Source organism: Amphiprion ocellaris, chromosome 11 (genome assembly GCF_022539595.1).
Source record: "Amphiprion ocellaris isolate individual 3 ecotype Okinawa chromosome 11, ASM2253959v1, whole genome shotgun sequence".
Taxonomy (NCBI): Eukaryota; Metazoa; Chordata; class Actinopteri; family Pomacentridae; genus Amphiprion; species Amphiprion ocellaris.
This window is the reverse complement of record NC_072776.1, coordinates 18,476,481-18,496,890: the sequence shown is the minus strand read 5'-3', so window position 1 is coordinate 18,496,890 and position 20,410 is coordinate 18,476,481. Positions and strand designations below refer to the sequence as shown.

Sequence of the window (20,410 nt, the reverse complement as noted above, 5' to 3'; positions counted from 1 at the left end):
TTATTAACCATGATGCTTTACAAATGCTTTTAGGAATTCAACAGATCACACGCAGACATTATTGTGAATTGCCTACAGTGTCCTGGAATGCATGCTCCTTCACTATTGTAAAGTTTATTGACTGATTAGAATAGGGTTGTGTGGAATTGCCAAGCACATACACACAAGAGCACAGGCTAAATATTAGCACATAAGCAGCAAACGCTATCTACCACACAGAGTCACACATAATCCTACAGTTGTGTACACTCTGAAGTATCCAATTTCATTTTTTCAAAACTTCTGTGTATTTCTATGCTGCGTCATTAGCCATCTCTCCCAAGTCATTTTCCCATTGACATGCTCTGTGAAGCGGTGCCTGCCCACCTCACAGAGAGAGAGAGAGAGGTGTTAGAGACATGGGCAGGAGGGGGCAGAAATGGAGAAATGTTCAGTAGGAGTGCGAGGGAGAGCAAATAAGAAACATAGAGCAAACAGAAAGAAAGCAGCTGTTAGAAAGAGGTGAAGGACTCCAAAGCTGAGGTTGGTGTTATTTTATATTGCCAACAAATTCTATGAAACACTCAAAAGCTATAATGAGTTTCTCAGTACCTTCTCAGAACCTGTATGTAGCATTCAGCCCCAGTCACATTCAGTGCTGAGGCATAAATCTTTAACAAGAGTTCATGAATACATTTTTTTGTTAAATGGCTCAATACTCCAACCGTAGAAAATGGTACACTTGCCCTGGTTGTGTATTTCGATCAAAAGGACAGTGTGTGGGGGATTTACACAAAAAAAATCATACTGCCTCTATGCATGGAAGTACAGGAATTTGTCCTCCAATGCAGTTTTTAGCTATAAGTACACTGAATATGTAGCATTACACAAGCACTGAGGGCTATAGTTAACCAAAGTAAATTTGGGTTGATTAAAATTGTACCTACTCTTCAGCCAATCGATTAACCGCAGGGCAATGAAAAAATTGCAAGTTACATGTAGATTAACTAAATCTGAGTGTACTGCACCTGCTAGCCTTATTAGCCAGAATGAATTAAAAATAAACATAAACAGGTAGTATTTGCAGCATATTAACTCTCTGAAGAATCACCGGTGTTTCAACTTTCCATGGCATGTGAACTAATCGGTTGTGAGACGTGGTTGGGCTGGCAAACTTAAGAGAATCATCAAAATCTCTTTAAACTATGTGTATCAATTCAAAACTACTGCCTGTTCTGAACAGTAAAAAACAATAAATATTGCATACATGCATGTGTGAAGCCTGACTAATCAACAGTCACATAATAAAAAGTCAGAGACTTAGTGGCTGAACTGCAGGCTGTGTTTACATTGAGCATATAGGACACATAGTGTGAAGTGAAGGCATTTAAAATGTAAGTAAAATACTATGTAGAGTCATTAATGTTAACACCTGTGGGCTCGGAAAAATGTAGATGCTGATTCCATTTTTTTTGAATCCTTGTAAAATAATGAAAAAAAAATCTACTTTGTTTTTCTTTTTTATGATGTATGACATTATAATATTGTTCTGCTGTAGTGAAAAATGAGTCCAGGGTGAGTAAAAATGTGACTGCAGCAAAAAACACCTATAAACTGGGGGTCAGAGGATTAAATCACTTTAACCTGGTTATTTTATTCTGACACGTCAACAGACTCAGAGTAGTCCAGTGTGTAGCTGCCCATATTCAGATGATTTCTAAAAATGTATTTCTATCAACTTGTGATGACTGCAAAAGAACCAGTAAAGAGAATAATGTAGACAAGTCAGTCTACTGTTTTTAGATGGTCTGCCATGTTGGTTGTGATTTGCGAAATGCTGCGTGCGAAGTCTGGTCAACTTTTTTGGCCATCTGCTTGAACAAAATGCAGACCAACTGTTTATTTTAGTTTGGTTTTAGTCTTTTTGTTGTATTTGTTGGTATTAAGAAAAAAATACTGATTTTCAAAACAACATAAATGTGACAGCGAGAATGTATTCACAAACTCTTCTTATTCTTCTTTTCACTCCTTGCAGACTGGGAGTGTGTGAAATTACCAACATGAACCCAGAACAATGAGCAATATGCAAGCACGAGACCCCAGGCTATGCAGAGGGTTCATTGTTTCCATATGCAATATTCCCTGTGTATATGTGTGTGAGTCAGTGTGTGCGAAATAGAGGGAAGGAAAAATAAAATCTTTGAATTCATAGCTGCAAGCAATAAAGCATACATTCAGTACAGTCAAACAGCTTCATAATATTCTGTGCTATGCACAAACTGCAGTCGTTCACACACGCAGTTTCAATACAACATATGCAACTTTGAAGGACACACGTGCTGCAGAAAAACAACCACAAAAAAGCGAACCCACACATTTTTAGTTATGTTTTCAGAGGCATTCAATTTCATTCCTGTCAAATGTCACAGTAGTTTTTCGGTGTGATTTTATTCATTATCATGCTTTGTGCATCTACACTCATAGATTATGTGCACGCGCACAACCACGCACGCACGCACGCACCCACACACACACACACAACGTAGAACACCTTGATTTGGCTTTTTTTTGGACAAGAATTTACAGATAAAAGAACTTTCCATACAGCCAAAGATGCATCTACTACACACTGTTGTGAATGGTGTGAAAACTTATACAATCACTAATTTGACCTTTTATATTGTATATTAATTGACATTATGTTGTTAGTGTCTGTTTTCGCTTTGACACAAAAGAGTCTTTTTTTTGTAAATTCTTGTGTGTTTTCCTGCAGACCTTCTGTTGGATTCAGTGCTATACAGGAAAATTGTCATATTTTTGGATGAAACTTAAAAATTGATGGCTTTAGTCTCAGTGCAGCAGCTTGTTTTCTCACTGTGAGTCTTTTTAAACCAAAGACTCAACACTGACTCACTTAGACTCCCAAGATTCAGTGCAAATATTTGGAATAAATGTGTTTTAGATAAGCTACGGTGAGCTAAGCTGAGATACTAAACTAAGCTAAGCTCAGATAAGCTAATCCAAGCCAAGCCAAGCTAAGCCAAACTAAATTAAGCTAAGCTAAGCCTTTATTAATTACATAGTGGGGAAATTTGCATTGTTCCAGCAGCAAAGATAGTGTAAACATTTTGGAAATGTAGTACAAACCCCCCCCCCCAAAAAAACCAAAATAAAACAAGAGATACATTGTTGCACAAGCCTATAGAATTGCACAGATTCTTTCATGAATGGAAATACTGACATACGTACTAATATTGCACAACTTATTATTGATATTGCACAGATTTTATTTAAGTAGAACAATACCTATGTAGCAATTGTCCTACTAGTATATTTATACAAAAAAAAAATTGCACAGTGTATTTTAAAAGTCCTGAATATTCATCATATTTTACAGAATGAAACACCAGGACTAATCACAGCATAAAACAAATCCAACATTATGAAAAGTAATTATCTGTGAAGCCTCATTAAAGCAACAAACTCTCAAAACTTCCACTTGAAAACAAGACAAACGGAGAGAAAGAACCAATAAGAGCTTTGCCTTTTTGCTAATGAATTCATTCAAATAGTTTGAAGTAACACAAGGCAGAGAAGCGCTTTTTCACACTGAAGCTGTGGGGCCGGGCATGTAATCAAAGGAAAATGAGAGAAGTGAAAACAATGCATGAGTAGGGAACACTGAGGGCCTGGTCAACGTGTGCCAGTCAGTAGGTGTATTATATTGCAGCCCCGTGGCTAACAATCACTCACAAAGGGATAGAAGCAGGTGGGTAACAGATTTCTGACCTGGCTAATAGCTGTGTCATGGCAGAGTGGGAAGTCATGCCTAATGGTTTCTCACAGAGAGATCCTCATTAACACCTTAATTGCTTCACAACAACAACTTCTTTTTCTGTTACTCCACATCAACCCAGAACTGTGAAATCTAAAATATTTCACGTTCTTCCTTGTAATCTAGTAAGACCTGGCCAGAAAAAAAATCCCACATGGATATATGTGCGGTCATCAACCTTATTTTGCACTCTACTGACTCGGATCCTTCGACATTGGACAACCACACAAAATCTAAATCACCAGTACCAGCGCTGACACTCTGAAAGGGCAACAACACCTCTCACACAGAGCAAACAGCATTTGCTACTCAGTAGACATGTCCCTAATCAAATACACACTCAGCATTCAATCATTCTGTGCGCTCAGCCAAAGTACTGCGATCCTGAACAGAGAAGGAAGATGACGAGGAGGAGGAGGGCTCGTAAGACGAGTTATGGAGAAGTTTTATCGTTCATCACAAGAGAGGCACACTGTTGCCTTGAACGTGGACAGAGACTAAAGACGCTATGATCTGCCTGCAAAAAAAATGCCCCCAGGGACAGAGGATCTATCAATTCAGCTGTCCCTGACACTCTCCGAAGGAAATCATAGACTTGAAATGACAAAGTGGCTGGAAAAAGTGAGGATATAGCACTATACAGTAGACTGTAGTGCCAGTAAATAAAACACATGAAAATAGCTTCATGAGATGTGGCTAATTACTGGTGAAGTATGAAGTTCAGGGTTTGCGCAAGTGTTAAGGAAATTAAATTCTTTTATGAATTCTTTTAAGACTTTTATGAAAGCAATTTAATCTTCTTTTTCTGGTCATACTGGTCAAAGAATGACAGAAAACTAGTTGACAGCACAACATTAATTTACTGACATTGACATTCTAGTCTCTGCATACTTCTCAGCTGTATAAAATAACTACTAGTAATATAATTTAACACTTAAGGTCACCTGGGATAGCAGGAAATTGTTGGATGGTTTAATTAAATGATTTGCTGAGCACGCTATTGCTACTGTGGCAAAGACTAGTGTCTTCTACTGGTCTGATGGTGCTGCTTTAAGCTGCACTAAAAATGTACAAGGTCTCCAGATAGATTTTAACCAACAAAAAAAATTTTTTTTTTCTAATTTCAAGATTTTCTAATGCCTGTTTTGAAGGAAGTCAAATCATCTTTGGATTACTACTGATAGCTGAAACAAGAGAATTAAACATTTAGGTTTCACACATGAAGAAAAATGTAAATTCTGCTTTAAAATTCTGCTTTAAAATATATGAGGTGTGATCAAAAGGTTTTGGTAGTGTTTGTGCAAGTACTATGTCGTGATCACGCACTTGCAACATGTGCGAGCACTAGCTGTCAGAAGTTGGGAGAATGTGTGACACTGCACTAACAACAGCAGGACCTGTGTTACACATGCTTTTGTGACCACTGGTAGGTTCACATATTGCGATTCCTCCATGGAACGCAAACTGGAGCAGAGAAGAAAACAACGTTTCAGGTCAGTCAGCAGCCTGACATGATCAAACCTTCATGTCGAGGATAATCGCTGGTGACAATACCACTGAGGGAAGAAACAGCAGTTTTCAAAACCAGGCTGAGTGTCTGGCCAGGAGCACAGCAGGAGCATACTCTTTGCTTTCTTCAACAGTAGGGTGGGTTGTGAACCAGGACTTAGTGCCCCACGACTGGACTGTCAAGGCAGAGTCGTACTGTAATGCTCTGAGGTGTCAGAGGGAGAACATTTGGTGCAGATGACCTGAACTGTGGTGCTCTAATGTACTGTGTAACATTTTTGGCCACAACACAACTTTCAATGCTCACCTGCTCTACTCGTATTTAGCATCCTACAACTTCTTTGTCTTCCACAAAACACAGTTTAGAAGTGTCAGTCACACATAGTGACAGGTTTACATAAGTGGATTTCCAGGGAGCATTATAAGGGTTTGACAGGGAGACATCGACAGGGATAACAGCCAAATCTAAATCTTGTAGTTTGAAATTTTGGTTATTATATTTGCTTAGTCTCAAGTTATAACTTAAGCTGTAAGAGCTGTAAATGAACTGAATTTGAACCAAATTACCTCGCAATCTTGTCACTGCAGGACATGGTGAGTAGCCTCTCTCCTTGCAGAACACCGTCCCAGGTCTGGATGGTGTTGCTGGACCTCACAGGGATGGTGCCCTCCCCCGACTCAATTTTGGTCCTCAGCTGGCCCCGTGCTTTCCGGTTTGGATGTCTGTCTCCTTGGTCTTCAATGCCAAAGGAAAAGCCAAAAAAAAAAAAAAAAAAAAGGAGAAACACGCACATCAAATCACAAACCTTCAGAGGAGATCACCGACTAGCTTACTGTGTCAGACTAATATGATCAGCTCTATTCAAATTTTTAAAAATCTCTGTCAAAAGCCAAATTTTTACAAAAATCTCTCTTCAACATGAGAAACCTGAAGCTGTGTCTGAAAAACTCCTTGTGAAACACTCTCAATGCTGAGCAGTGTATTGTGACTTTGGACACTTTGGAATAACCTTCATCACTTTGAATTGTAACTGTCAGCTGTTGAGTCACACAGCAGCCATTTTTGTATCTATAAATGCAGTGCTTTGCACTATAAGCTTACTAGCATAAAATGAATGGTATTTTTCTGTGAACATTTTTGCACACTAAGAATTCGGACAGTCAAATAAAATTGTGGCGGGTAAATATATTGCACAATACCATAAACAGAAGAGATTTTGGACACAGTCAGTGATTCCAAGAATAGTAAAAAAATGGCTTCCACACATCATGACCTATTATTTATTATTATGCTATCAAAGTTTTCTGTTGTTCCACCACCAGGCACCATCTATTCAGTGACTAATTGAATGTGGCTGTTTTCTATTCAGTGTGCCATGTGCAACAGAAAGCACTCTGACAAGAGTAAGAGAGAGGTTAATCAGACAGACAGTGTGGGTGGGCTGGGTGGGGGAAAGACTGATAGAGGCAGACAGAAAATGACAAAAAGCTCTAATTACTAGCGGCTTGTTTAAATGTGTCTGTAATGCATATTTGGACACTGGAGTAAAATTCTAATTAAATGAAACGAAGCATAAGAGGAAAACCTACAAATTTAATTAAATAAAATAAACTGTTGTGGAAACTGAATTCTAGGCAAAGACGAGACCAAATTAAAAAGTATGTCAGCTGAGCTGAGGAGGAGACATGAGGCTGGTGTGAGGCAGTATGTATACCTTCCACTCCGGCCTCGTGTGGAGAGAAAATCCTGGCATCTCCACAGGGTGAGGTGCTGATGTACAAGTGGAACTGTACGTTGTCCTTTAACCTGTAGCCTCCCTTGTCACACTGCACAAATATTGACTTCTGGTGGTCCTCTTTATTGCTGCAATGACAATAGGCCAATGGCAAATTAAAAAAAATTAACACCATAGAATCTATATTTACATGATTTTTAACTACAGCTTATTTAAAGAGACTTAAAATGAATACAATTACATAGAACCAAAGGCAGTTAGAGCAAGATAGAATTATCAATTCAAGCAACCTCCCAACACAATGAGCAAAACAATAAACCGAGCTTGAAGAAAACTGATTTTACATCGTTCACTGACCTGAGGAAGAACTCCAGCTGCGTGTAGAGGTACCTGATGAGCGAGCGTCGGGCGATTATCTCAGCGTGGCAGTCATTGAGCGCCAGGCCGCGGTCGCTCATGTACTCACCGTTGATGCATTTGGTTCCCGTGGAGACACAAATGACCTGTGCTTCCTTCACATCTGTCCCTGTTGGAGGTCGAAAGGGAACAAAGGCCAATGAACACGCGCTGTTAAAGTGCATACTGTTCATGTGGTCTAAATTATGTTTTTAGGGCTTTTGGGAGGCTACAATAATTGCATTCTGATTGGAAAGTTCTGTAGTTGCTATGTGATTTAAGTCATAGCTGTGGTTAACATCATCAAACGGTCAAAAGCGACAGATTTTTTTGCTGGCCTCAACATGACTATAGGTCACGATGAAGGAATTATTCAGATGATTTATGATTACTTACTTAAATCTAAGAGTTATGGAGTAACATTACTATTTTTTGGAGTTGTGTTTATGGCCACCGATACATTCTCTTTTAGGCCAGTTTTTTTGGGTCCAACTGTGTTTGTCATTTAGTGCAGAACAGGTAGTGTACACTAAAAACAACTGCTCCCTTCTGTGTCTGACAGTGGCGTTATGAATTCAGCTGGGCTGAATCAAAACAGTGAAGGTGCAGGCCAGGCAGCAAAACAATGAGCTGACAATCACAATAAAGCTCTGTACAGATGGGGGTGCGCTACGGATTTGGGCGATAACAGACTGTGGGTTCATCATTATGAATCACCCCATTTATATTGTCACATTGCTTACATATCATTATTTATTGCATAGTTATTATACAAGTATTAAGGATAGTGACTTTAAATAAAACTGGCAATATCACACTGTACAAAAATAATCTGTAAAGTAAATGTCCTGCATTATAAAGAACGAAGTTCAAAAGTGATGATAACAAAATGCATTTACAGTTAGAGTTTGAAATTATGTAATGCAGAATAATGACAACTATGAGCATTTTGCTGTTCTATGTAATTAGATTATTTAATCCTGATGCAGTAATGGGTAAAACATATTTTACTGTCTAGCTTGTCAAGGTAATGCAAATACTGTGCATTTTACACATTATGTGCTATTCATTGTTGTTGTATTCTGCAGATTTGTGAAGCTCATCATATATTTTTTATGTAAAAAATGTTCAGTGAAGTAGAAATATAAACGTATTTCTTTCTACATTACCGTTCAAAAGTTTGGGGTCACATAGAAATGGCCCATTTTTGAAAGAAAAGCTTTTTTTTCTATCTATCTATCTATCTATCTATCTATCTATCTATCTATCTATCTATCTATCTATCTATCTATCTATCTATCTATCTATCTATCTATCTATCTATCTATCTATCTAGCTATCTATCTATCTATCTATCTATCTATCTATACCTGAGTTTTCCTTTGCAGAATAATCAAAATCTGACTGTATTCTGTATTTTTTAAGCATAAAAGCACCAACCATCTCTTCCTCCAATTCTACCTGTTGTCATGACGACCCCTGCTAGGACTTTTCGTCGTGCATGGGGGGAGGTGAAGTTGTCTGTCAGCTCACTGAACTTATCCACCACCAAGCGAGAGACGGCATCAGCCAGAACCTGGAATCACACATACATCACAGACACGCATGCAGACACACAACAGGAAGACACACACACACACACACACACGCAGCCGCACAAACACGAGCCTGTGTCAGATATGTCAGCTTACAAAGCATGTCTGATGTTATCCTCCCCAAGAGCACTATGTATCTGTCACAGTCTTCGCATTCAGCTTCAAGCAAGAGTCAGTGCGTTGAAACAGCAACAAGTGAAACTGGGTTGACCCCCTGAGGTATACCTAACCATCTTTCAAGCAACGCTGTTTGAGTTGGGCATGACAGTTATAATTTACCGTCTCCCCACTGACAGTGAATCACAGGAAAAGCAAAAAACAAACAAGTAAGCCTGAGGAACAGATGCGAACAAAGCGCTCATTGACAGTCCACAAGGTTTTAAAACTCCAGTTCAGATTCTGGGGGAAACTAAAGTGAACTTCACACATCTTTTGTTCTTGGACAGCCAGCTCCCCTAGCTGGCTCTTTATCCATTGCTAATGTGATGGAAAATGACGACAACCAGGAGGAGAGATGACGGCTGGATGATCACAAATTAAAGAGATTAGTCCAATATTACTTCCCTGCTACTTCAGAGTCACCCACTCATAGCCAGATCATTTGACTTTCCAATGCCAAGGTCATTTATGACTTTTATTCTCTAGGGGTGCAAAAATACAGATCGCTTACTTTTGTTCTTACATATGCCCAAAACTGTTCAGTGATGTGCAAAAGCATACTTTTATCTGTACTCCTACTACTCTTTACTGCACTATACCATTTTCTTTGAAAATTGCTTAAGCATTAAAAAACAAATTCAAGCTCTAAAACAAAAATCTTAAGCTTTTTTTTTGCGACAGCAGTGGACCCATTCTGCCCCATTATCATCTTGCCACATGGAAACAGGCTGCAGAAATTAAATATCAAGTGACACAGAATTAATAGAGCAATTAGAGGGGGTGCTATCATTAAAATGGGGTGCTTGTTGAATAAATCAGCTGACAAGTGGAGAGAGTGAGTAAAGAGAGAAGAAAAGGCTTTGGGGAGGGACTGTTGACAGTGTGTCGAGCTGATTAGCTTTGCTGGTTGTGTTATCTCTCTTCACACACTGCCAGTCACCTCTACTGTGGCATCTAGAGGTACCACCTTCCCTTAGTGCCTGCTAACCTGACGTGAATGAGATTTTAATGATAACCTAGTACAACAGCAGAGTTTGACAGGTGGAGCAGCGTGGAGTCAACCCTCTTTGGAACCCAATAAAAGGTCCAGAGGAGTGCTTTCCTTAAAGGTTCTAGCCACATCCTTTTTCACAGCTTAGTATGATGACTTTATTTCATCGACAGCTATTCATTCTGGAATCATTATTCATTACAGAGATTGCCATAAGTCATCTGAAGGTTTGTGCATTACCAAGAAGAAAAGTGCAAGTAACCTAGACAGTCGGTGAATAAGATCTGATCTTGATTATCTGCATGATAATGATTATTAGAATCCAATGCAGTGTCTAAAAAGATGGCTTTTAAAACCTTCTAGCTCCATCTGCTTAGAAGGTCCATCTAAGTCTTTGTTAATTATGTCATTCTTGACTCTTTCTAAAATCTGTTTCAGAGCAATGCATGATTCATGCAAGTCATCCAATAACAGCTTTAATGAAGGCAGAAAATGCCACGGCATTCTTTAAAAAGCAATGTAATGAGAAAGGTCCTTCATTCCATCTGCTGTAAGACTTTACAACATCAGCATCACTGGCTGATGTTAACATAAACTGGACTATATCATGACCACCCCAAACCATAAAATTTGCACAGACATTCTTGCACTGCACATCTTTGCACTTTTAAACTTTATTTTTATTTTTTCTGTTAAAAATTTTTTTCACCCTTGTATATATTGTAAATAAAGCTGCTGTAACAATGTAAATTTCCCCTGGAGTGGGGAGAAATAAAGAACTTATCTTATCTTTACAAACTGATCTGGGACTTGCATACCTTTCAGATACTTCCAGTGGTAGACATTTTGTGTTTATAATTTCTTTAAAAAATAGGAAAGTCAATTCAATGTGTCCCATATTGACTATTGACAGCCTTCAAATTAAAAGCCCTGTATTGTATCTACACACTCATTATGTCATGCCTAAAATAGATAATCAGTACAACTGTTGTGAGAAAGCACACGTGTTTTGTATATCCTTATGCATTATAAAACAGTCCTATTTAGCAGTCATTCAAAGTAACCATAGGTGTAACCTTAAAATTTCATGGACTGTAATGCAAAGTATGATTATGTAGATTTCTGCTTTTGCAAGTAGAGTTATTCCAATATGTTTACTATTTTTTATTATTTTATCATTGTACTAATTTATTATTAATGCAACAAGAATTGCTGGTTATTTGTAATGCATTGAGAAAATTTTGCTACATCCTCAAGTACACAGCTGGTAAAGTAAGGGCTTCTCTGACCGATCAAAGAAGTATCTTACCTGGGGTAGATGAAGCTGCAATCCCTCCCGTGGAATGGGTTGCCGGGATGGTGTCTGGTCTAGCTGCATGTTGAACAGAGCAGATAGGGCGGCTTGTGCTGCCCGGGCTTTAGCTAGCTTCTTGTTGCGCCCTGAGCCTTCAAACGTCTGTGTATCCACCGTTACTGACATCACAAAATTCTTGGCATGACTCTCACCGCTCTCTGAGACAAAGTCATATTTGAGGCCTGGCCTGAGCTCATTAAGGATCATGACTGGGTTTTTACCACTGGAGGGCGAGCTGAATGCAGATGGAGGGGGCAATGGGGCTTGGACAAGGTTGCTGCCGGGTGGTGTGGGCAGTGGGTACTCTCCTAGTGAATTTAGGGAGCTGCTACCATTGGAGCCTAGATAGAAGGATTCTTCAGGTGCGGCTGGTGTCTCAAAGCCATTGAAGAGCATGTCTGGGAAGTCAGCTTGGTCAGATGTAAAGTCTGTGTTCACTGTCAGTGTTCGGCCCATGGCCAGGTGTGCCTCAGATGCATTGGGGAACTGGACAAAGGAACGCAGTGCTTTCTCAGCTGCATTCAGTTTAGCTTTCTTCTTGGTTGGGCCCATGCCCTCAAACATCTGTCCATTGACCTCCACAGTCATGACAAAAACTGGTGCATGGACTGGTCCTGTCTGAGACAGCAGTTTGTACTGCAGACCTGGTTTGATTTCATTCAGCTGCATCAGAGCGTTCTTGGGCAAGACTGGCCCTGGTGTTTTCTTGCGTTTCTTGGCTCGGAACTTGGAATGTGTGTGGCCATTGTTTCCCTCTTCTAAGGGACGCTTTCGACTGCCCAGGCCGCTTCCATTGGGGAGCTGCTCAGCCACTCCCACCCCGTCTTTGCAGGACACGTTGTCCAGGTTTCGGTTTTCCTTAACGTCGGTGCTGCTTGAACCTGCGGTGCCCAGAAAGAGTAACTTACAACGCCTTCGTTGCAGGATCTTGTAAATGCAAAATTTATAGATTCCTTTATCACTCTTTGGAACTGAACCAATGATTTGTGTTCCTTTATCAAGGCAAGAGAAGTTGGCTTTTAATTATTTTTGAACATATTACCTACAGTCTGTTGATATTACAATAAATCGCAGAACATCAAGACATGTATTGTCCTTTTTAGAGATGGTATGTTACCAGAAGTATTATTTGCCAATATTCTAAGCATTGTTGAGGATTTTTGGGGTCAAGTTGTATTTAATTTTGATATTAAACTCTTTATATGTCTTCAAAATTAAAGTTGTAGTTAGAAAAGCTTGTTATTGTGAGAGTCAAGGGAAAGTGGGAGAAATGTCTTTTCAAGTGAAACAACTAGTGTACACTTTACAGGTTACACAGTGTTGTGGGTCTCAGACATAAATGCACATAGACATGAGCACACATATCAACACTCAAAATAGACACACACACACACACACACACACACACACACACACACACACACACACACACACACACACACACACGCTCACACACACACTCACACACACTCGCACATACGTGCACAAACAGAACTGTTCCTCTTCCACTCGATAAGTTTTCAATAGCTTGATTGCCCATAAAGAACATATTACATGTTCAGTTTAAACCGCAGGTTCTGAAATACACTGTACTGGGGAACACATATCACTGAATCCAGTTAACAAAGTGGATGGAATATTGGCAAAAATTTTCATTTATAACATCCTTCAGCAAAGGCTTGATAGGTTACTCCTTGCGGTACTCAGGAGAAAGAGAGGCCGCAGTGTGCATGAGTGGGATTGTAGGTTGGGTTGAGGGAGTGCAGGGGAGTAGTGCAGGGGGAGGAGCTGAGGACCAGGCAAAAAGGAGAGTACATCAAAGAGGCAGAAGGAGAAGACTCCACCTACTGCAGGATCCTAAAGGCTTGACTGGTGACACGGTGGAAGGCTAAAATGTTGTTTACTCCTTATACATCAAGTTTTTAAAAGAATGACTGTCGTATTTCAAATGAGGAAAATCGGAATAAAAAAACTTTCTAATGAGGTGCCATTCATAAGACCCTGCGCCTCTGAGATCCCCCCATGGAGCTTGTCAGAGAACACAGTGTTTTAGGTTGCAAAATGTACTGACATGCCGTTACTGTCTGCATAGTGCAACTGACATGTCTCAAGGCACGAAAAAAAGCATTTGTTGCTAAGATCACAAACACAAACTCCACATCCTTCTGTTCATGAGCTGAATACATGCAATATGTTTTTGTGTGTTCATGCATTCTGCAAATTGGTATTTGTGTTGGCAAATAAACTTATGAGTAGCCAAAAAGAACTGTCACCTATCAGAATGCTGATAGGTGAAATTTTTGGATTTGACAGGTGCACTGTCATCACCAATGACGTTTAACCACCACTGATACTGTAGTTCAGTGATTTAGCTGTGGTGGACAATGGTACCAGTTAAACAGGGAATTATACTGTCATTACAAATGTATCATTTCAAAAGATACAGTATGTAGTGTGGTGGTTCAAGCGATGAACTACTGCAATTTGAGTATTTTCACTGAAGTTGTTGCACAACATATTTTAATATGCATGTTTTCTTGTGATAGGCATGTCTCCTAAAGTAGTTTTAATTATAAGTAAGCAAGAAGCCAATTTAAAAAAGGAAACACATACTGAAAACTCTGGCATGCTACACAAAAACAGTGACTAAAATGGCACACAGAAAAATCTGGAGCTCCCTTTCTCCATTCCAAAATTAATTATTCAATACACAAAATGTACATTTTGTCTAAAGGGTTCAAATTAATCCTATATATTTTACAGCACAATGAATTTGCAGGATGGATATCCAGCAGAACTCAAGAGCCTAGGAGCAGATCAGAGGACAAAAGCCACAGAGCAACAGCCATGCATAGAAATATGGCACACATGCATTTGTGGTCATTATCATGCCCAGTTTTGTGTAATCAGCATCCATTATTTACACAAAGACAAAAAAAGACTCCTTATGCTTGGATCTTTCTGAGTTAAAATCCCCTGTGGGGGCTGCATGAACCAAATACTGCTGAAAAAAGTCTTTTATCACAACTTCATTTTAAGTGGGACTTGTTTGCTGGGGTTTTGATTTGGGATGATTTTTGCGATTAAAGAATTTCAAGAGCTGCTAAGGTTGTCACATAAAAGTGAAAAGGTCTTTCATGTTTTCCTCTGGTGTTCCCTTAGTATTAAAGAAACTGGCTTGTGTAAGCTTGGACTACTTTTTATCTTCAAATATATCTTTTGACTGCCAGTAAAAATGTGCGAAAGAGGCTTCAGAAGCGTTGGAAGACAACAAAGCCTATTTTGCAATGGCTTATTTGAGTTAACACATAAAACATACTTTCTACAGAGCAAAAACACCAAGTATGGCACTATAACTAGAACTGCTGGTTTGTATTGCAGGTTAGGGCACTGCTAGAATGACAGCTACCTTTGAATGTGGGTTCAAAATTGTTGGAGGTGTGAGGAAACACATTCTGTCGTGTCTTTCTGTGCCTTCTGAGCCTCAGTTACTGAGTTCAAACCAAAGTGTCTAATTAAATTTCAATAAGTTGGAGTGAAGAGGAGTTTTTGAAGAGAAAAATCAAGGTGGAGGAAATCTGAAATTTGACCTGAAGCATCTCGGATGTAATGATTCTCTAGAAAGTTTCTGTAACATCAGCACAGTGTATTTGTGTGTGCATGCAATGCTGTGTGCCTCAGTTCAGGTGAGGACAAATCACAGCACCATCCTTGGACAGAACTTGACAGATGGAGCCTTTAAACGTGAACGTAATTCATGACACAACAGGTGAACAGTACTTTTGGTTTTCCAAACACATTTTTCAAAACATATTTATATGTTAGATTTTAATCTATTTTGCCCTGTGTTGCACATTATTTTTTATTAAATGTTGGCTAAGCAGTATGAAAATACTTGCATAATAAAAGCAAGCAAAATCTGTTCACACTGATTACACAGCAGAGAAAGACAGGAGGACACACAAAGGAAGACATGCGCGCAGACAGAAAGGAGGGAAACATACAGTAAGTACAGGCAGACGCTTAAATGTAGAGACCAGGTATTGCACAGACAGGAAGACAGACAGACGGAAAGACAAATGAGAAGAATCAGAGTGGACTCACTCATATTCTCTTCCTCATCCACATCCATGGTGACGGGTTTGTTCTGACCTGAGAGCAACCTCGCCCCCACTGCACCTGGAGATTAGAGGACAGAAAGGTGGACCTCATGAGCACAGACCGAATGATACACATGCTCATAAACATATTCAAAGTGCTTGAGTAGCGACAGCAATGATAAATTTCTTGCTTGATGCACAAGCGCGCGCGCGCGCGCACACACACACACACACACACACACACACACACACACACACACACACACACACAAAGAAACATTGCACTGTGTAAGTAGCCCCTGAGGTAGGCATATAAATATTCAGAGACTGAGAGATATCAAGGTGAGAGAGGAGGCCAAGGCTGACAGGCCTTAATAGCAGGAGCAGTCTATTGTGACTTTAATATCCCTCCGATTAGACCTCATTTCCCACTGCCTGCTGAGAGATATACAGCCAGTGACATGGCCAAGTCAGTCCACTGTCACTCACACACACACACACACACACACACACACACACACACACACACACACACACACACACACACACACACACACACACACACACACACACACACACACACGACTTATCCCAAGGTGGAGAGTGCGATTAAAGCTCCATTAAGGAACACTTTTCACACCAACATTGAATTAAATGATTTCCTGCTAACTGAAAATTTCATACATACTGACAATGAACACCAAACTCTTAGGTCATGTAAATCTTTTTAAAGTCAGTTTTCTGCAACTATCAGTTTGCTGTGTTTTGACTGGCCAACTCCAAAGCCACAAAAGAGTTACTCATGAAGCAGCAATGAGACAAATTCTTCTAGCATTCTTGAAAAATTTGGTCAGTGTTTGACACAATACAAGCAGCAATGACTGGAAAACAATGTCATTCATTTTTACATGTAAATATAAAAACAATATGGATATAATTATTATCTATTTTTGAAGAGTTGTAGTGTTTGTTTCTGCAGAGAATTCAGTTAGAGCTGTGTTTCTGGCCATCTGAAAAATGCAAAGTCAATAATCTCTCTCCTTTGTCTACTGAAAACATAATACAGACTCAAAGAAACACAGCTACTGCAGTCAAAACCAGAAAGAAAAGAGAATAAGAAACAACAGACTGTGTGAATGTGTAAGTTAAAGGGCTTATCAGGGCCACTGATAAGCTAGGAAGACTGGACTTCCCCCCACTAAAAATCTATATCTCTCATATCTGTGCTCCCAGATGCTCTTTAAAAAAGTCCTGCCCTGCTAGAAGAATCTCTCACCATCTGCACACTGAGCTGCATGGGATCTTCCAGGAATAATGATGCCATTTCCTAAAAGGTTGACTGGTCGGTAGACGGTACTTTCATACACATTGTTATGTTGAACATGGCGTAATCAGGAGCAGGTTAGATGTGCAGCTTCAGTTACCATGCTGCTGCACCACCATCATCCTTAAAACCCACGACTAAACACAAAGTTACCTCACTGAACCCAAATCCTGCTTCGTGTAAACTCTGTGTACTGTTTTAGTACTGAGCAGGAAGTATTACATAGATTTATCAGAGTTTTTTCAGTGGAAATAGTTGCAGCTGTAAACACGGTTATGTGAGAGTGCCTCGGGCCACAAAACAACAAAAGTAAGAAGATGCTAAAATGTTTAGAGCACTGAAGGGAATTCATATTTCTCTGTGGGTGTCCCACAACAAGCACTTTATTTTTATATAAACATAGTCATTTCACAACTTATGGTTCATATAAAAATATTATTTAGTACTGCTTAATTACTTTAGGTGTTGTATGTGGAATCTACAGAACTAGATCACATTTATTATACTGAACATAATGTCTGTATCTCCATAACTCCTTGTTGATGAAAAAAAAAAAAACAAAATTGTTGACATTATTACATCAAAGTAAAAAAATGTACATTTAACCAATAACATTGTTGCTGATGATCAAAAATGAAGATTCACCTTTAATAATCATTTAATCCTGCTTAACATTAATTAAATCAAATTTCATGATCTCTAAAAATGTAATTTTAGGAAATTTACTTTGTTGAAAAGTTACATCACTGACTTGTGCTATGCTGGTAATTACAGAATTAATAGTTCTGAGAAAGTTTCAACTGCACAACACGAATCTCCCATCGGCCTCCCCACCGACCACTTGAAAAGCTACAGAGCGACAAAAAATATTGCTGAGAACGGGAGCAGCAGATGAGTGCAGACTGATGAAACAGACTAACAGACTCAGTTAGATGAGGAAAAAGAGAGTTAAAGTAGCAAAGAGGGAGAAGACAGAGAAAGAACAACACAAAGACACACAGAGAAAGCAGAAAAAAGATGACACTATGATAGAGAACAGATTGTGCTGATTCTACTCTCTCTCTCTATCCGCCTTCCATCAGTGCCCCCATTCCTCAGCCAGACACTTTCTTAAGCTAAACTAAATGGGCTAATTAATCTGGGCTAATGGTGGGTGACAGCAAATATGCTAGCACAATTATCACCCTATTAAAGATTCATATTCCAAGCCATAATTGAAAATGAAAAGGTGGGGTGAAGGGAGGATGGGTGGGAGTCTGCTCCCCCCCCCCCCCCCCCCCCCCCCCCCCAGCCCCCACACACACATCCAGAAACTCAGCACCACATCTTCTGAACTGTTACTCCAGCAGTGCATGATGCAGTATGGTTTTATGGCTGCGGACATTTAATTATTGGGATTGGGCAATAGTGGGTAAATGAATTGGAGAAAATTTATCTAAGCATGAAACTAATTTTTGAAAACATGAATGTTGCTGAAATCAGCTGTGAGAGTTCCACGAAGAATTCCTGAAGTGTATGTGTGGTGTGTTTGTGGATGTGTGTCGTGAGGCACTAAAGGGCACCGTGCTTCATAAAAAATGGCCACAGCATTCTGTTACCGAAAAAGAAAGCTTTTACTTTTGTATTGAGGTTCAAAAAAAAAAGAAAAAAGAAAAAAAAGGCAAACCTTGTACAATAAAAAAATAAATTCACCAGGGATAAAATCTGGTTACTCTCTATTCTCAGAACCAATATAATGGAGATGCATGGTTAGTAGGATATATCGCTATTGGGCTAAATGTGTGTGTAATGTGCTGCGTGGGAGTTTGTGGATGTACATGTAAATATATCTCTGGCCTCCACAGTACGTTCAGCCACATGCAGTGCAAAAATGACAAATTGGAGTAATCCAAGGCTGTCTGGTTAATGAAGGTAAATGAATTATATATTGAGTCATGCGTATCTATTAAGCTTAAAAGGCAGCAACATTATCGTTAATATGATCTGTTGCCTGATTGTCCTGGGAATTATTTTGATTTTAGGTATGGTAGGTATTTATTTTATCCTGTAATATGGTCATCGGCCCAATAAATACTCACTTAGGTCAATGTTTTCAGCACAACACTACATATGCTGTTCCTGCCATAACACACACAACTTCTATTGTAGATTTTTCATATATTTGTTGGCAACTCTGCACTTTGAATATGATTAACTGACAGAATGTGTTCCATAGTGTGTCAGCTAGGAATATGTTTTGCCATCAAATACATTTAATTTAGAGAAACATCATGGTTTATTATCTTGGGAATGAAAACATTCACGCTAAAGGGAAAACAAAATTGTTCAGGACATGCTAGGTAGACAGCATTTAAACATTTTCTCATGGTGTTTCAACATTTTTCTTTAAAGATCAGACATTTTTGGACATTAAAGCTCACAAAACTAAATTAGACATTTGCACACATAAGAATTTATAAGGCGCTAGTAAAGGCAATGCAGAATCCCTGATAGATTTTGGTTTTGACCACTTTTGAACGCACGCAGCAGCCAAAGCAAAGGGTTTAAAGTGAGCCAAAAGAATTGAAGCGGAGGGCTGCCGTCTATCTGCCTCCTCATGCATAAACAATGGTGCGTCATCAAGTTGTGAGACGGCGTGGTTCCAGGTAATTCTGAGTGGACGCCAAGGGAGGCAGGGAAGAGAGAAAGATGAGAAAGAAGATGAAAAACCTCAAATTCAATCTGGCACGGTGAGAGGGACTGAGGGGAAATAAGGTGGTTTTGATTTGTCTCTCATCCCTCGCTTGCGCTGTGACAGAGCGATAGAGCATCGCCACCGTGGAGGGAGTACCGGCAGTGGCCCACTGACGGGAGGAGGTGGGGCAGGGGGATGGAAAGGTAAAGGTGAGTGAGCAATGGAGGACGAGAGAGATAGAAAATGCAATCCTATTCCAAGTAAAAGAGAATCATTATCTCCTTTAAAACAGAAGGAGATGGAAAGGTCTGCCCTTGGCAGGCTGTGGGGTTCAAACTGTCTAAAGCAAACTGCCTTTGAAGGCAAGTGTAAGAAGATTTTCCATCAAAAAAATATCACACCAACCTCAAATCTTAGAAACAATGAAGGAAGTATGCTTTAGCATACTGGGCATTATTTACTCTTGCAAGTTTAACCAGCACATATCTGATGCACTAGATCTGTGGATATACTGAATCCATACTGGAGCTAATCTTTCTGCAACTCTCCAAGTTTTGTAAGTTTTCCTGTTTCACATTCAGCCCATCTCTGGCACTCTTTAATGACATTTTCCTTAAATCTCTCAAAGAACATGTAAAAGAAATCCCACTTGTTTTATAGCCTCTCCTAACATCATGTGTTATACGGTGAAGCAGCGGTAGCTTTTAATAGGGAGTATCATTCAACTCTTTAATACTTTACTAACAATTCACTAACAT

At 39.4% G+C, this 20,410-nt stretch overlaps 1 protein-coding gene across 2 annotated transcripts in view; it reads right to left on the bottom strand.

Annotated features, from left to right (window-relative positions):
• The window catches only part of adarb1b (adenosine deaminase RNA specific B1b), a 131,093-nt gene that overhangs the window by 11,135 nt on the left and 99,548 nt on the right, over positions 1 to 20,410 (bottom strand). For both annotated transcript variants that reach the window (XM_023268217.3, XM_023268216.3), the window contains 6 exons: positions 15,659 to 15,733; positions 11,510 to 12,435; positions 8,917 to 9,031; positions 7,417 to 7,585; positions 7,039 to 7,187; positions 5,891 to 6,059 (listed from right to left, as the gene is read on the bottom strand). In XM_023268217.3, coding sequence (XP_023123985.1) covers positions 5,891 to 6,059; positions 7,039 to 7,187; positions 7,417 to 7,585; positions 8,917 to 9,031; positions 11,510 to 12,435; positions 15,659 to 15,686 — 1,556 coding nt within the window. In that variant the 5' untranslated portion in view covers positions 15,687 to 15,733. The remainder of the gene's footprint in view (positions 1 to 5,890; positions 6,060 to 7,038; positions 7,188 to 7,416; positions 7,586 to 8,916; positions 9,032 to 11,509; positions 12,436 to 15,658; positions 15,734 to 20,410) is intronic.